We start from the raw sequence: 18,910 nt of genomic DNA on the forward strand, positions 1-18,910 counted from the left end.
AACGTATTTTACAAGTTAAAAAGTTTTTAATCCATATAGGCCTGCACAGAAAATACAAATATTATGTTTTATTGAAAAATATATACCGAATTATTCAATAAACTACATTGAAATAATTCATATTTCCATATTTGAATACAGGGCCGACTGGAGGTTCACGGAAATATTTGCAAGAAAAGAATAATTTTTATCAAATTTTTCAATTTTCTACGAAAATTTGAATTGAAGGCCTTCTAAGCGCGGGGCCTCGTTCTGAGGCCCGAAAACCGCCATCTGAGCCGGTCCTGTTTGAATATACAGTATTTGACTGTCAAAAAGAGTTGATATATATTATCACATACATTCTTTATAAAATACATTATATATTTATTTTGTGATGTCATTTACTTGCACTTTTCGTCCTTTATATCTGCATATTATTTTGTAACACACAGCAAGTAATGCTGTGAATATAAACACAACAGCAATTGTTGCGATCCAGAAAACAATAACAAGTATTTCACTTCCTAGAAATGTCAAAACACTATTAATTTCGGCAAATTACTTAAATAAATAAATTTTATTCATATTTAAATATATTTATAAAAATTACCGTATCGTGATCCCGAACCTATAAAGATGCCACCCCTGCAAAAAAAGCAAAATCTTCCAAAATTTTGGTGTTTAAATATTAAAAAGTTTACTGTCAATGAAACGTACGAATAACCATATTCTTGATTGTAGTGAATATGTGGGGTGGGCCGACGTACATATGTTTGGACCTCCCCAGTGCCGCATTTACCCGCGAAGGGGTCTCAAGCAATTTAAATTTTTCGGGCCCCTTGCAACTAAAACGAAATAAAAAAGGAAGGCAGAAATTGAACGAAGAATTAAACTCATTTGTCATTAATATACAGTTTCTCTGTGTTCATAACACAAAATTTAAAGAATATAAAGGAAGTTCCCGCCGTGACCCCTCTCAGCGCAACACCTTTGCTTCCTGGTAAATCCTCTACTGAACCTCCTCCATTTAGGGCCTAACTGAACCCATGATGAACATGGAAAGAGTTTAAAATAAGTATTGTAGTAAATAACGTTATTAATTTAGTTTATTTCATAAAATTTGGTTTTTGGCAACGTAACACGTGGGTTAGTCCTCCCGGAAGGACTTTCTATGAAAACTGGCCCCTGTTTAAGTATTACAAACGTGAACCCGGGAAAATCCATGTGACCAGCCTGTTGATGTTGCGCGAACCTACGACCAGTGTTCGATGGTTTTGTCCACTCGGCCACTGGTGGGCCGTAAAAATTTGAAAATTTTTCTTTTAAATCTTTGTATCCTGACTATTGAGAATTACATTAGGAACTTTCTTAATATGTTCAAGATCCTCCTCCACAAAGCCTCGCGCGAATAAACGATCTGATTTTGTGGAAAATACTTTTCACGAAATGGTAATTCGAACGTTTGAATGAAAACTAATGCTTTACACAATCTTACCATAGATTAGGTCCTCCCGGTCTTGGTCTGACAGCTGATCCTTTAAGCACCGTACCAGAAAGAGCGACACCTCTTCCAACAACTCCCTTGAGTGAGCACACTCGAAATAGTCCTAAATTAAGTGTTTTGAAGAACCTTACGTAATAATAATCAACTTTTAATCAAAATAAAATGATTTCTTTACCTGAAAATATCAATAATTTCAATATTAGATGTACTCTAATATCCATTTTACTCTTTCACAAAGAGGAATTCATACTTAATGTCAATTGCTGTTAGAAATGCACGCAACTTTTCGCGTCACGTTGCTAAGCATTTATACTTTCGAAAAAAAGCAGTGTCAAATAAATAATGCTAAATAACCTTTACATAAATGTGGCAATTAATCAATAATGCAAATTAAATCGTTTACGCCAGCAAAATTTCTGCTCAATGATATAATATGCAAAGTGGTTTAATTGATATACTTTTATTTCAATTTTCACCACTAATTTCGTAGCCGGCTGGAGGTTTTGCGCGGCCTCAGAAAAAGTTATTAGTGGGGCCCTAAGGTATTTGCAAAAAAGAATTTTCTAATCAAATTTTCTTGGAAATTTGAAACAGGGACCTGACGTCTGAGAAGGCCCTGATTACTTTATCTGTACTTAAAAGTGTAAACACGAAACATTGATTATATAAAACCAGAAGGCAATTCTTCAATAGTAAATGTCACCATAGTTATAACCCTATGTTAGTAATTATCTATTGTTTTTTTTTCAATAAACGGGCGTCCATAAATTACGTACTATACCACAGATAGTGTTTCCCCGAAAATAAGAGTGTCTTATATTAATTTTTGCTCTGAAAGATGCGCTAGGTGTTATTTTCAGGGAATGTCTTATTTTTTCCATGAAGACGAATTCACAATTATTGAACAAAAAATTCAAAGTCGAACTTAGACAAGAGTGACGTATATCCGGTCGTGTCGACGTCGTCGATAAAGTTTATTGAACGCCTCAACCGATCTGGCATCCGGTACGACTACTCCTATACAGCACCCCTAATGGATGGGAGACGAGTCCCCCAGCCCAAGTGCCAAGCAAGTAGCGACCAAGCGACCATTCACAAAAATAGCCCTCATCGTCCGATCCAAAGACCGGGCTAGGCCATTGATTGCCTCACAATCAGGCCTCAGCAGTGAACTTACGAAGTTCCCGTGCTGGAGTGGACTTCCCACTCTCGCTTCAACTTAACTTTTTTATAGCGTCGACATCGGGCTCGATGACCAATTAGTGCTTACTGAACCGTAGCACTATGCAAATGTCATGTGGCGTGATTCCCGGCCGACCAATTAGCCATCACCAGCCGTAACGTTATGCAAATCTGTGATTCCCAAGCCATAGTTTTATGCAAATCATGCCGTGTGGCGTGATTGTCTGCTGACCAATCAGTGGCTGTACTTTCAAAAAGCCAACGGCCACTTTCAACCATCTGTCGATGACTGTTACGAGTAAAAAAAAAAAAAACTTTGCTATGTCTTACTTTCGGGGGGGAGGCCTTATATTTAGCAATTCAGCAAAACCTATGGTAGGTCTTATTTTCAGAGGATGTCTTATATTCGGGGAAACACGATATGAGTGGGTGGATCTGAAGGTAATCGTTACGATACATTACAAGGGAGGGGATGTTTACAAAAATGTAGTGCTACGGTCTCAACACTTGGGTAATAGAATGATTCATTTTATCTCTGAAAGGTTGCATAGCGAATCGTATGTCACTGCTTAGTACGTTCGTTATACATGTAATTAATAAAATAATGTAACGCTCGTTATCCCGTGCTGTGTTTTATTCGTTATTTTGATTGATTTGGTTACGGCAAGGCGACACATGGGCCATCTGCCGAGAAAGGATGCCTCCCGGGAGAACTTCTAAGGGAAACTGGTCCCTATTTAGATGTTACAAACGTGAAAACCTGGAAAACTCCATGTGGCCAGCCGTTGGCGAGGCGCGAACAAATAGAAAGTTCTCCCTGATGGCATCCTCCTCGGCAGATTGCCCACATGCCGCATTGCCGTATCAAATAAACAACTAAACAACACGCAACAATTTCTTAATTAAGATTTCTTCATATCCTGTCTCTAGCTACTTTGTTTTTTTTCTATTCGCTTCAATAGTTAAATACCATACATGGTGTCCAAAAATCAGTTAATTGTTGTAAAGATTCAATAACTGCCTTACTCAAATGATTTATCCTATAAATAATATCTTCAAAATGAGATTATAACAGTTTATTAAGCTCACAGTTCAACTTGAGCATGTAAAACGAATCACGGTTAAGTAACTTTTGGGCCACCCTATACTGTTTAATTGTGTTTAAAATACAATTTTCCAGTAAAATGTTAAGGATATTTAACTACAAAGCATTATTAGATATTAACTTGGAATAATTAATATCAATCGATCCATTTGTGATTTTATGATGTCAGCCAGGGACTGGAACCATTTTGAAAATCAATTCTGTTTCTATATTAATTTTTGCAATTTTACTTAAAGGTTTGTTTCTAAACGCGCAATTTTTTCTTATTTTAAACGACTTCAAACGACGATTTTCTTGTTTAGAATTACTGAAAATATTATTTCGTCACTTCGGTATCTATAATAAAATAATATTTTATTTTTCGGGCCTTTCAGATGCCCAGAATGGCCTGGGATACTTGCTATTATGAGGCCCTCCAGCATATTAGAAACAAGTGCTAAAAATTGTACAATATTTTTAAAATAATAAAATTTGATAACAAGATAAATGATGCTTTTCTTGACAATATAAAGAATAATTTATAATAATGATGTTTTTGAGGCCCCATAAACGTAAAGCCTGGTCCAAATGTCATTGCTGACCAATATAAGATTAAAATTGGATCGATAACTATTCTCTAGCGTATGCAAATAATAGCGAATCCAGGTATTATCATAAATAGGAGCTAGAAGAGATTCGTGCATAACAATTTTTTGAATAGATAAATCTAAAAGACTTATGCGTGTCTAGAAGACCAGTGATCCCCGAATGGGGAGCTAAAATCCCCTTGAGGGCTTTAGAAGACTCAAGGAGCGCTCGAAGGCAAGTGGCTGTTGTTCATTTGGTTACGGCAACGTGACACCTGGCGATCTGCCGAGGGTACCACCCCGGAAGACATTCTATGAAAAACTGGTCCCTATTGGGTGTTACAAACGTAAAAAAGCGGAGAAATCCACGTGGCCAGCCCACTTTTTTTACTTTTCACTTTTAAAATCCTTTATTTACAAGTGCCTCGACACCGCTAGGCATAGCCGAGGTAAGAATACGTAAATGTTACAGATGTAACAGGTCGTTTTGTAATACAAATTTTCATAGAGTATAAAATGATACACAATATAAATGAAAACATATGAACAAACAATTAACATCAATAACAATATTTACAATCACTATAGGCCACTTGCCAGTAGTCGTAAAAGTAGAGTTAAAAGCTTTTGGATACCTTGTTATATTGTTCAAAGCAACAAAATAACAATAACAGCCGCCATAAGGCAATAGAATAGTACTGTACATGTAACAGAGAAAAATAACATATGACATAAAAAGACATATGGAATTAAATTACAGTGGTCCTTTTAAAATATGTTTTAATAAGGTCTCTAGTGGCTTTGAACAGGTTGTTATCTCCAATCAAAATACTAAGATCAGGTGGCCATCCGCAATTGTTAGGTAAAAGTCCAGTAATGCGTGCCCGCATATCATCTAACATAGGGCACTCTAAAAGGTAGTGCCGAGAACCGTCGGGAACACCGTAGATTGTACAATTCTGTTCGTTTGATATTTTAAATCTGTGGAGATAATGGTAAAACCTGCCATGGCCGGTGTAAAATTGGGTGAGGCAGTGCTCCACGTCATTCTTTACTGTATTAGAGACCAAAGGGAAAAAGTCTTTTGTTAGTGTGTTGTTATGTGTGTTCCAGCAACGTTGCCACCTGTCCTTAGTGTAGTTTTTGATTCTTTGAATTATATAGCTCTGTGGTGTTGCAGAGTATGTAGGATCGTCACAGGAAGTGGCGGCCGACCGAGCAAGTTCGTCAGCTCGCTCGTTGCCGAAGACACCACAGTGTCTTCTAACCCAGATCACAGTGAATATGTTGTTGTTCTCTAATAAATTATTTAAAATCCAGTTAACTATTGGATGAAGCCAGTTATAATTAGAAATGGCTTGCACTGATGAGCATGAATCCGTGAAGATGTTAATATCCGTGGAGTTGAAATTGTGATTGCACCATTTTATTGCTGACAGAATTGCCCAGAGCTCAGCCTGGAAGGCGGAACAGGTGCTTCCAAGCCTATCTGAGAAAGTATATATTTCTGTGTTTCTCTAGAAAGCCACAGTTTTGGATTTTAGGCCATAGTTTTATTTTGGATTTGTAAGTAAATTATTCATAGTTAAATTAATGCTAATATCTTAAATTCTTTCAAAAGAAAAAGAACAAGTCGTCGTTTGGTATCACAAATAAAGTACAAGTGAAAGGATTGCATCCATGAGGTAAGTTGTTCAAATTTTTAATTCAAAATCAGGCAAAACTAGGCATATTAAACTCTTAGGAACTGGTATATATTATACAAAACAGTACACCAAACAACAAAAGTATTTAATAAACAGAACGTTTTCGTCCGTATCAATCAGACATCTTCAGATTACATTTAGCCTATTAAAGTCCAATATGGAAATCAATTGAAAGACGCGAGGTTCGGGCGTGTGCCCCACAGAGAATGTATATCATAAAGGGAAAAAGTTATATCATTAATAAAAGAATATTTTGATTAATAAACTTAAGATTATGCATGAAGTAATTTATTATGGTTCGAACCATGCTCTCCACGCCACTGACAGATTGTCCGATTGACGGCAGTCCGATTTTTCACGGCCTTATAATTTCTAGAGATTCCATGTATTTTAAATGTGCTGGATCTGCTATGGGGTGGATTATCGTAAGCGAACCACAACGTCATTGTCATTTGCGTATGTGGACAGAGCAGTGTTAAATATAGTATTTAAAAAAACTATACAGTTTATGTTCTTTAATGCGAGTGGTCAAGAACTTCTTGGTCGCTTCAATGTTTATTAACAAACGGCCTATCTTTGGGTCGTGTAGTATATATCCCCGGTGAGTAGTAATCTTCCACACATTGTTTGTCGTTCCCTAACAAAGCGACAGTAGGGCTTTCCTGTATGCCAATCTGATATTAGCAATTTCTTTAAATGCCAGCTAATGCTTCATTGTAAGTAATAGGTATTGGTCTCCTCTCCCGTTCTGATGGGAGAAGAAACCAATAGCTGTGTAGTTGTATAAAGAAGCCAATGAGGTCCCTGTGATAGTCATGTTGTACCGCGAGTGTTATGATGTACTGTACTGTAATTCCTCATTCTGGGGGCGCTTTTGACAGTGCTGGATGTTCGCGTGTTTTTTACGATTACTGTAACGATCTACAATTCAGCTGTTTGTCAATAACTGACTTATTGAGGATGTATTTTTCTACCGTAATATTTTCTTTTTGAATTTTGTTCTTTTTACTTATTATTGGAGGAGTCGAACTTAATGCAGGTCCAATGTCTCATACACTACCTTCTTCTCCTCGCAACAAAGCTTCGACTTCTGCTGATAAACGTCGTCATCTCCAAGAGAACCAACATTGAAATTATCTCGACTGGACGATTATTTTGCATTGCAGGATATTTCTTCTCTAATACCTCAGAAGATTCTGTGTTTCGAGGAACGTCTTGATACTATTCTATCGAAACTGGAACAATTGTCATCGAAATTTGACTGCTATCTAATTTACATAAGGAGTATGATGAACGTCTAACCCTCCTGAAAAGAGAAATTGCCGAACTCTCGTCTTTTAAAACTGTATACAGTAAAAACTGCTTAAGCGACCACCTGCATTTGACGGGCACCTGTCAAAACGGACAAAAATTTCTGGCACGGAATAGTTTATCCATAGAATCTTCGTATAAGTTACCTGTATTAAACGACCACCTGTGTAACGCGACCGCGGGCATCGATTTTTGGTCCGAAACAACATACAACACCTGTAATAAGCGACCACTTTCGCGAATGTATCTGGTCTAAACTATTGTAAGAACCCATCTCAACAACGTTTCCACCTCCTAATATAATGAATTAGTCTAAACTCTCGTTCGAACCCATCCCGGGCACTTCTCCCACCCTCGAAATTAGGTGCAGGTGTTAATAAATTAGTCTAGCAACAAAGGAAATTCATTTCAGTTTGTTGGAAAATGTCCGAAATGCAAAGTGCTGTCGTTAGAAGATCGTATTAAAGTTATCACAACAGCAATTAGCGGCGAAGTTTAACTGTGGGAAAACAAAATTTATTTTACCCTAGACCTACAGTATTTTCCTTGGGGGTGTAAAATATTGTACACGATACAATTAATCGGCTGATCTCATCGTTTGATAAAATCTATTTTTATTTATTTATTTTGAAGCTCATATACAGTACACGTGCGATAAATAGTTTCTGTATCAACCTACCTTATTTCCACGATATTTTTAGAAAAATAATATCCAAGTAATTTTCGCAGGCAAAATATTCAAAAAACAATAAACGCATTAATGCAAAAATCAGTTTTACTTCCTTTTTCGATTCCGCGATTGTAATGAAATCGTATAATGAGAAAAAATAATAAAATCGTTTTATTATTAATTAATAATTTTTCTTATTGTACTTAATTAATTAAGAAAATATTAAATATTAAAAAAATACAGTATTTTTAAAGTTAAAATAAGATTAAACTAACGAAAACCAAAAGCAAAGTGATGGAGAGATAGGACGCGCTTGTATATCGATGACGTAATACACGTAACTGAGGAACGAACCAAAACAACCGAGTCGAATCAATTGAGTCGGAAAAAAGAAAGTGTGCATTATAATCGAGAAAATACGACTATTGTATTAATCTTTAAAATATTGGTATTAAATCTGTCTTATAATATCACGACGACTCCTGTTAATCGGGTTATCCGATAAGAATAAAATACAATACCAATATAGCTCTATCGTTGAAAAAATTCGCTTATTTTTGCTCACCTCGAGTTTTGCTTTTTAGTAGAAATGGTTAAAAAGTGCACAAAATACGTACGGAAATACTTTATTACAGGTCCGCCTGTATTGGACGACCACCTGTCACCTGTCTAAAAGACCACTTTTTGAAGGAACCGTGGGTGGTCGCCATACACAGGTTTTACTGTATATGGATAAATTTTCCCTTCAAAATTATTATACAGATTCTGTATACAACGATTCGAAGAAAAATAACATTATCGTTTCTGCTTTGAGTGGTAACGACGAACAATTAGTTAATAATGCTAATGGTTTTATTGAGTTGTTTAAAAGACAGAATGGGGAGTATGTTTCTTTTATTAACAGATATCGAATATCGGGAACTCGGTTGTATTGTTTGAGCTCTCTTCTCAAACTGATAAAAGGCTTATTTTTAAAAATTTTAAGAAAATTCGGGTGTCGCCGTCCTACTCGCGTATTACAGTCTTTGACGATTTGTCGTATAGATCAAGACTTAGACATAGAAAATTGTTGCCTTTTTTGCGGAAGCTAAATCTTTGAAAAAAAGGAACATTTTTGAAAGTCGATTGCTTGACGGTCGATGGGGACAAATTCACTTTCAATTTAGAAACGAATGAACTACAGAAGATTAATACTTTTTTAGACAAATCCAGCCAAAAGGGTGAAAAGAGAGGAAAATTGGAACAAATGCTAAAGAAAGGGATAAGTATGCATACTTACCTAAATTTGAAATGTGATTATTAAAGACCAACCCTTTTTTTATAAAAGTTCTGGTCCTTCTTTCTGTCGACCTTGGTGTGATAAGCCCTGCAAATTGTTATACCCTATTTATTAGGTTATCTAATTCTATCTAATTTATAGTCGTGGAAAAAAAGTGTTGTTTATTATTATTGTCTTCTTTATGCTGATGATATTCTACTCTTGGCTAATTCAGCTTAGAGAAAGACTTAATCTTACTTGGAGATATTGTGAAGATAATAGATTGACAATTAATTCGGAAAAGACAAAGCTTATGATTTTTCGTAGAGGTGGTAAACTTAAAAAAAAAACAGACAATTTCGGTTTAGAAAATCGTAAACTGAAAATTGTGCCAAATTTTAAATATCTAGGGATTTATTTTTCTTCACGGGCACATTTTCCTATCATTTAATAAAGGTTACCTGACGCAAGAGCTAAAATCTCCAATCTTATCAAGTTACTTATTAAAATTAAAGCAACTTCGTTAAATAATTATTTTAGATTAGTTGATTCTCTGATTGGACCAAGTATTTTTTTATGCTCGTCCGGTGTGGGGTGGTCTCTTAGTGCAGTGGTTCTTAACCTTTTTATACTCGCGGCACACCAAATATTTCATAATTTTTTTGTGACCACCATTTTTTTAAATAATAATTTATATGTGGACTCTACGAGAATCTTTAGCAAGCCCATTAACGGTTTTCCAGGTGCACAATGGGGTGGTGAAGGATACAGCCACCCACGCCACCTTTTCTCAATGCTAGAACTCTTTGCGGCATGCCGTCAATCAGTTAGTNATAGTTTCTTAGAATTACTTTGGAATAAAAGAAGTAAATACTGCGGTGTAAGTAGCATATTTGCATTTATTTCTTCTGTACTAACATTTATTTCTTCTGTACTAAATAAAAAAAACTAAATATGAAAACTTTATCTTTCTTATTTCGCTTTTCAATACGATATTCGGTCATACATCAATTTTCTTCTTATTATGTTCTAAAGGAAATTTTGCATAATTTGGCGGCCCCCGGCAAACTTCTTATGGACCCCCAGGGGGCCGCGGCCCCCTGTTAAGAAACACTGTCTTAGTGGATAGATTTGAGGCAATACTGTTATTCTACTTTAAGCAGGTGTTCCATATTAATAGATCTGTCTCTGGACCTGCATTGAGAATGGAATTGGAAAGACCTCCCCTAGCTATTAATTTATCGATAAATTTGTTCGGTTTTGGAGGAAACTTGTTGATTTACCGGAAGATGATTATCGAAAATTGATATATACAAGACTTTCACGGATAAATAATAATTTTTTTTTTTGAAGCCATGATCTGTTACAGTTAAAAAATTATTAAATAATATTGGATTGTCCTCTAGTTGTGTATTTTTTAAGTGAAAGTTCGTTCCTTCTGGACTGTGATCAACGACTAAGAGACATATTGGTTAAAAGATGTTCATTACTTGAATGAAAGAGGCTGAGACAGTCGAATTTTTCTTAATGGAATGTTGATTCCAGCGCGTTATTTATTGTCTACTTTGAGTTATAAAATAAAGTTATTTGCTGCACAATTTAGATTAAATAGGTTTTCGATAAACTTAAACGGTAAAATAATTAATGTTTCGAGTGATGCCGAATGTTCTTTTTGTAGAATGACAGTGATGGATGTGAGAAAACACCTCCTTGATTCTTATAATATTCTTTTGGATATCCGAGTTTCTACACTACATCTGATTCTTGTTATCAAATTTTATTCGGTGACAACTTTGTCATATTAACATATAAATTGTACAAATTCTTTGTTCATGTATCAAACTTAATATAACAACATTTAACCTCGCTTTGTAATAACATCCGTTACATCAAATAATAAAGATTGATTGATTAATCCCTCAATTCCTGTCCTTCAGTGTTGAGGATTTGTAAAAGCCCTTTTCACCAAAGACTCGTAGAATTGTTTTGTAATTAACGTTGAATCAGGGACGCCAAGTATGAGGTTTGGCTTGGGCGTCAAAACTGTTCCGCACGACCCTGTGTAAGACAGATGAAGAAAATCCAGAAAACTCCACGTGGGAAACTCATTGGTAAGGCGCGAGCACACGACCAACTACCAGTGTTCAGCGGTTTTATCCACTCGACCACTTTTGTTTTTTATATTTATGAAATAATTTATAAAGTTTTATAAATTTATAATTATTTATGGCGTTTAATAATTATAATCAAAAAGAACAAACAGTTTGATGGATTACGTAGTAAATTATAACAGAATTTATTTTTCTGGATTTTACCGAATTTTATCTGATATCCTAAACCACAAACTAAAAACTTTAAGAAGCACCAAAGTCATGAAACCTAATAATCAATAGGCACTAAAATCCTGAGGCGTTAGGTTGCAGCCACGTTAGCCTATAAATTCAACATGCGACTTACAAATGTATTACGAGTTGAAACTGATGACGAAAAAAATCGATAACAGCGGTCGCACTCTCAGCGAAATTTATGCGAATGTGGCATGTGACTAATACGTCAATAAATTGAATGTATGAATTAAAAGCATTAAATGAATTTCAACGTAAATGTCAGAAATGAGTAACTAAAAACTAACTATTGTCTTAACGCCAGATTAAGGAAATTTCAGACCCTACTCCCGATAAATGGAGGGACCTTCCAAAATATCGAATAAGTTTATATTTACTTGTAGATATTCTTGGTGAAATCGCGAAAGTTACTATGCTCATATTGTACACTACACGCTTTAAATTTTTATTTATATGTAAATTTACTGATCGATTTACTCGTAGGTTCGGATCATATGATTTAGATTTTAATAACTTGAAAATGGTGTCTATACATTCTGACGGACGTATATAAACTGGAACAATAAGCCATAAACGAGATTTTTTGACTTTTAAAATAGTCCACTTATATTTCTAAAATTTGTAACTGGATCGAATCTTAAATTTTATTTAATTTCAAATCAGAATCCAAACTATTTAATCTTGCGAACTTGTTTGTTTTCATTAAAATATTCGATAATGTATACGTGATCTTATCGTTTAATATTTCTGTACATTTTATGCCAAGCACGCTTCTGTATGCTTCCGATTTATTTACCCACGCTCTAACCAGTCTAATGATGATAGTGCGTGGCTATACTGTGTTAATATTGATTTAAAAACCTGCAAGAACGTTAATAAGCAAGATATTGCACAAAATTAATATTCACAATGTTTCATGTGCATGTAATATTTACTTTCCAATACTAGCATGCCAGATTATTGGCTTCTTTTCTCAGGATACTGGATTAATGAACTTCTACTGCAAACATCAAGTAAACCTGAACAGAAAAACTTTTCGAATTCCTTTTCTAGGTTAATTCTTGAAACTACAGTTTACAAAATCTCCACATGTTTAAAACTTTCCTTAAAGATCTACACTTATCTTTGTAACTATATTTTCAACTACATACAATTTCAGCATGTATATCGATCGATTTGTGCAAAAGATGTACTGTACAGTAGATCGACCTAATTGGCACCTACACAAGCATCCTTAAGCGAGACATCCTGTTTTCCATAGGCTGTTTCATGAATTGGTATCCTGGAAATGGGTCTAAACTCTATAATACTATACAGATATAGGAATAAAAAATGAGCCTTTTTAAATTATAATAAACTTCTATCAGTTGTAAAGCGAGGGACTATCGTATTACTATTAACACATTTCAAATTTTTCCATGCTCCTTGGAGGATGTAAAGCTTAAGGAGCATGTAAGCTTAAATAATTTTATTTCATTATATTATTTAAGCTAACAAATTATTTAACAAAATCACACTTTTTTATAAACTTTTTTATAGTCTTGTTCGGCTTTCTTAATATATAACTATTAAATAATATAAAATATTATAGTCTAATAAATAAATGTAAGTATATATTCATTCTTCTTCAAGTTTAATGTCATTATATTTTTAAAAAATCTAGCAACGAGTTGCGTAACTTTCCAAGCTGTTATAAGTTTTTATTTTAATAACATAACATATTATCAAGCAAAATAAGTAAAATTATGTGTAACGCCATCTTTTATGAGATTTTGTTATAAATTTTTTATTTTATTTTAATTACTATATAATGGCAAAAATCTTAATTTCGAGGATAAAGATGAGTTTTCTATTTAAAAAAAAGTGCAAGTGTTAATAACGAATAAAATAAATCCTACCTCTCTTCAGACATGACCCACAACCACTTTTCAGGCGGGATGGCCAAGCGTTCAAGGTGGCAACCTACGGCTCTGGGGACCTGGGTTCGAATTCAGATAGATCGATAAACCCCACAAATTTTTCGGGGGTGGTCTGTTCAGATATGTCGGGCCCGTCCCTCACAACCAGGGCACCCTATTGTGGGCCTGGCCGAACCCATAATGGGCCTGCTAAACAGAGGCCCTCGTAGTGCCCACAGGGCGGAGAGTTAAAAAAAAAAGACCCTATCTCCTCACTTCCTCGACCTTTAACCACCAAAATTTAATAGCATCGATGCCCCTCACATACAAGCTACCATGCCAAATTTTGTATCTTAATCTTTACCCAATCCTGATATATATAGCAAAATAACCAAATAGCCACATTTTTTTACACAATTTTTTTGTCTTTTTTTTAATTTTTTTGGATTCAGGAAGTCTCAAACGTGGAAATTTGCAAAAATAGTCGGAGGGTCAAACTTGACACGATTCCAATATAGTTATGTAAACATAATGGCCTGAAAAGTCAATAATGTGAGATTTTCATATTTTTAACATTGCTTTTTAAATGAATTTTTACCAAACTTTGGATAAATATTACATAGATAGATTAATAATTTCATAATTTACCAAATGTGATTTTATATTTATGATAAATCCAGTTTCTACTTTGCAAAATAAAGCAGATATTGTCTTATAAATACAAGCAAAGTCTTGTGCATCTCAACCTAAAAGGACGATTATATAACTCCACAGAAAATCTCTTAAGAAGGTTAGAAATCTCCCAACAAAGAACTGCAAAGGAATTTCTTTGGCAGAGTCATAAAAACCACAAAAAATTGCAGGAGGAAAATTGAGACAAAGATTCTGTTTTTGTGAAATTGGCACAAACGTATTAAAAACTAGTGAATATACAATACAATGCAGTCATGATTATCAAATAGAAATAACTTTAGAATGTCTTTTGATAAATGAATCTTAAATACTATATAGTAGAGATAACAGAGACTTATCACACCGCTACTGAGGCCTTGAGCTAATTTACTATAAAATATTGGAGCCATGATCTGTTTATAATAAAATTTCTAATTGATAAGCATTACTTTGGTGTAGATCTACAATATATAACTAAATATTCTTGTAAGGCTGATGAAGGTCTTTTCTACCAAAATACATACCAGTAATAAAGATGCATTCTGACAATAGAAGTGTCATTTTGATGTCTCAATAGCAATGTGATGTCTCTGTTACCTCTACTACACACTATTCAAGATTCATTCAAGATTCATTCAACATTCATTCAGACAAGCTCTTATATATTAGAATATCTTCTTCATGATACAGTAAATAATTTTTTACTCATAAATGAAATTAAAATAATGCATTAAGGTTTATATCATGATATAAAAAAATGCTTACAAAATTTTCTATAATTCAAGAAATCCATTCAGAACCCAAATGGCTGCATTACTGTATTTACACATAACCTATGATTTATTACTGTACAAGTGTTACTTTTAGTTAAATTTTTTAAAGAAAATTTTTTTCTTGTAGAACATAGCATAAAATTTATAAGAAAAATTTTGCATAAATTATTCATGTTGATTTAAAGTGATTTTAATTTATCTGTCAAAAATAAGTCAAACATTGTTATTTTGATATTTATACAGGTTGAAAACTGGCGTCATCTGACTTCTAATATTTTTCTGTGTTCTTCACTTATACAAACATGTATAGGAATATCCCAATATTGCTGATACCAATACTGTATTGATACTTTCCTTCAATACTGAGTACTTTTTGTACTTGATACTTTTGTTCCCATACCGATACAAGTATCAATACTTTACTTCAGTTATTAGATCTGATATTGTTACATTTTTCACAGACCAAAAGTCCGACCAAACCCAAATTTTGCAGCCTAATGTTAAAAAACTAAAATGGAATTGTACACTATTTTTGGTTAAGTTAAACTTATATAAAAAAATATTAATGACCAAAAAATCAATAAATATATTACATTAAATTTCATTTCCAGAATCTATATATGTTTAGAGTTCTGATTATTATATATAAAGAAATATCTAGTTAAATATTATGCAATACTTTTGTTTGTTAATCAACTTGGACTGACAGTGATTTTTAAAATAAACTACAATTTATATACACTTGTTTGCACTGACATTTGTGAAATTTGAATGCGATAAAGAACTTTCAATTTAAAGACACTTTTACCAACAATTTCTTATTTACCCCTATCCCATGTATAGCAGCATCCACAAAGTCCATTAGCAGGACTCTGGATCTGGGCTTCTTTTGTATACAAAAGACACCATATGAGTCTAAACTGAAGTACAGGCTTCTGAACCAGATAGCAGGGATTCAATTCCCTAGGAGTAAACAATAAAATATTAATTGCTGCTCTGGGGCCCACTTGGCCTTCATTGTAATGAGTACAATATCTTCTCAGCAGTAAAAACAACTGGAAGGAGATGCAACAGACAGAACAGCAACAGCCAGCAAGATTTCCAATTTCAATACTCTATGCTGATAATGACTAGTATCAATACTTTACAACTACTTGTGATACTGGTATCAATACTTTTGTGGTATCAGAGCATCCCTACACATTTACTGTACAAGAAATACAATTTCTGTATAAAACCAAATACCATAACTAGTCATGTTAATAGATATTATACAATGTGCATTCAGGAAGGACGAGCAAAAACAAAAATATTAAAGATGCAATTTTTTTACATTTAGTGATAGTAATCATAGAACTACCTTAAGTGCATACATGTAATAGTTATTACCTTCATTAAAAAAAGTATGAAGTAGCAAAATTCTTCATGGAAGGTTTAGTACAGACCCACTTACATCCAGGGCCATCAAGAGGAGAGAGATGGGGATTTTTTCCATAGAGAAAACTTAGGGACTAGAAGTGGTTCCTATCCCTATAAATTAATGTTACTTTTACTAGCCTGCTATTTATTAATAAAGAAACATCCAAATAGTATTTTATTTGTTCAAAAGAAAAAAAGCAAAAGGGACCTGCTCGGGTCCCATTCCAAGCTTTTAAAGGCCTTGTGTACAGCCTTTACAACTATTAGTAATCTGGTGAAACAGAACTGCAATTATTCTGCATGCACCTATTTTGCCAATTTAGCTCTAAATGATTTCTCTTCACTCAGTTTGAAAAAAACAAACCTTTAAAAGAAAAATGATTTGAGTCAATATAACTCATACATTTTCATTAAAAGAAAATTTTGTCATATCTTAAAAGTTCATTTTTCTAAATGTTCCTCTATGTATTGCCTAGCATTGCCATAGTTCAAAACAGACTACATTTGGGGAAACATATAGTGTCTGTGTTTCACTAAATGTTTCTCAATGTGGAGAAATCATTGATGAAATATACTTATACATATATTACATTATATAATAAATATATATATTATATACATTTAAGAGAGCATCCTCAGGATTGATGAATTCTGCTCACTTATCCAAAGTAACAAGATCATCCAGAAGGTTTTTGATTCTTTTCACTTTTTCATGTCTTAGAAGCTTTATGTGACTGTAGCACACTTAAAAATGTTAAAATTCATTATCAGATAATTTTACCATAATTATATATCAGTTTTCATTCTTATATCTTCATTAGCAGATCTAGAAAAACCCAAAGATGGGGCTAGCTCAAAAATTTGAACATTTGAACAAATAATGATTTTTCATTAACATATGCACAATTGTATTGCAGATGTCCTGATAAATCATGTTTGCCAACATAAATGTATTTAAAAACACTGTTCAAACACATATTTTTTTGTATCAATGAAGAAGGCTTAAGTCCCTGTAACCCTTTGGATTAACCCGATTATTTGGTAGAACCATTTTATTGTTCTATCAAATAATCAGTAAATACAGTATATTTATCAGGCCCCCAGTGGCCAAACAGTCTTCGTTCCTTGAACACTGGAGTTCAGTCGTGGGTTTGCACCTCACTCTGATGGGATGGGCATGCAAAGTTTTCCAGGTTTTCTCATCTGTAATGCCTAAATAGGAGCCAGTTTCCCTTAAAAAGACCTCCTGGAAGGCATCCTCTAGGCAGATTGCCCAAATGTTGCATTGCCATATCTAAACAAACAAACAAACAGTATATTTACCAATTACATTACTTTCACTTCTTTCCAGAAAAACAGTAGTGGCTTAGCTGAAAAGACACAAACATCTTTGCTCCAAAATCTCTGAATGCTCCCAATGGGACACATTGTATAAAAACAAATAAGTATAGTACTGCCTTAAAGTAAGGTCACATAACCTCCAAAATTTGGTCACTTATCATTTCTTGCCTTGTCTAATTGAGATGAGGATGTACTGTATTGTACACATGATATGCACTGTTTGTTCATGTATATAATACCTTTTCAATACATAATTGCTCTCATATATGTCCAATAAAACCCTTTCATGATGATTCTGTAAGAAATATTTTGACTATCTGTGTGTTAGAAAACTGACCAATGAAAGGTTTCACTAAATCTCCACATAACATATACCATAGTGTAAAGCATGAGTGATGATGTACTGTAAGATTAAAGATAGATCCTTATAAATCTTTCTTTGAATACTGCTCCCTTATTCAGATTGCTTCTCTAAAAATGCCATTGACACAGGGCTCATTTAAACTGACTGCTCTATTACCCAGTGTTCTGTTAACAGGAGTCATGCTAATGTAAAACATAGGGGAAAAAATTGGGAAATGGAAAAGTGATGTTTTAAATGAACTGCTCCCTTACCTAGTACTCTGTTAAATTTGCTCAACTATATTCATATAACAATAAATACATATGTTTGAATTTTATAGAATGAAAATGTAGAAAGATTTCCATTTTCATTAATTATGAAGAATTAATATTTCCTTTGAAAAAATTTCCTTAACTTAGTTAAGGAAGTTTTTATTAAGTTAAGGAAATTTTTATTAAGGCAATTTATTTTCTAAAGAAAAAAATAATTTGGTTACCTTAACTAAGCAGTTAATTTTTTGATGTTTCAATACAGTGCCAAGTTTCACACAATCATTTAATTTCCATTATAAGATTACTCTTAACTATCCTAGTCTTGGTGAGATGATAAAAAAAATCTTTTCTTTTAAGTAATATAGTCTAATTTCTGTTTTTCTGTATTGAAAACAATACATAAATTATTCAAAGTTAAATAAAGCATACTTGACACAAAAGTACTCATTAAAATGTAACATTGTGAGTTACTAAAATCAATTTTGGAATAACACAAGTTGGTTTGTAATGAAATTAAAACTATCCAATATATTTATAAACTTTTTAATTTTAAATTAAGGACA

General features: G+C 33.6%; 1 protein-coding gene across 1 annotated transcript; it reads right to left on the reverse strand.

The window, feature by feature from the left end:
* Positions 1-146: 146 nt before the first annotated feature.
* On the reverse strand, positions 147-1,727 carry LOC111640994. Its single transcript, XM_023387097.1, has 4 exons — positions 1,662-1,727; positions 1,478-1,589; positions 593-627; positions 147-506 (listed from the first exon to the last, which is right to left on the reverse strand). Exons 1-4 carry the CDS (start codon positions 1,705-1,707, stop codon positions 367-369), a joined length of 333 nt encoding a protein of 110 aa, XP_023242865.1. The 5' UTR covers positions 1,708-1,727; the 3' UTR covers positions 147-366.
* Positions 1,728-18,910: the final 17,183 nt, after the last annotated feature.

The sequence above is a fragment of the Centruroides sculpturatus genome, unplaced genomic scaffold (assembly GCF_000671375.1).
Source record: "Centruroides sculpturatus isolate CEXI.00-Female unplaced genomic scaffold, Cexi_2.0 scaffold187, whole genome shotgun sequence".
Lineage (NCBI taxonomy): Eukaryota > Metazoa > Arthropoda > Arachnida > Scorpiones > Buthidae > Centruroides > Centruroides sculpturatus.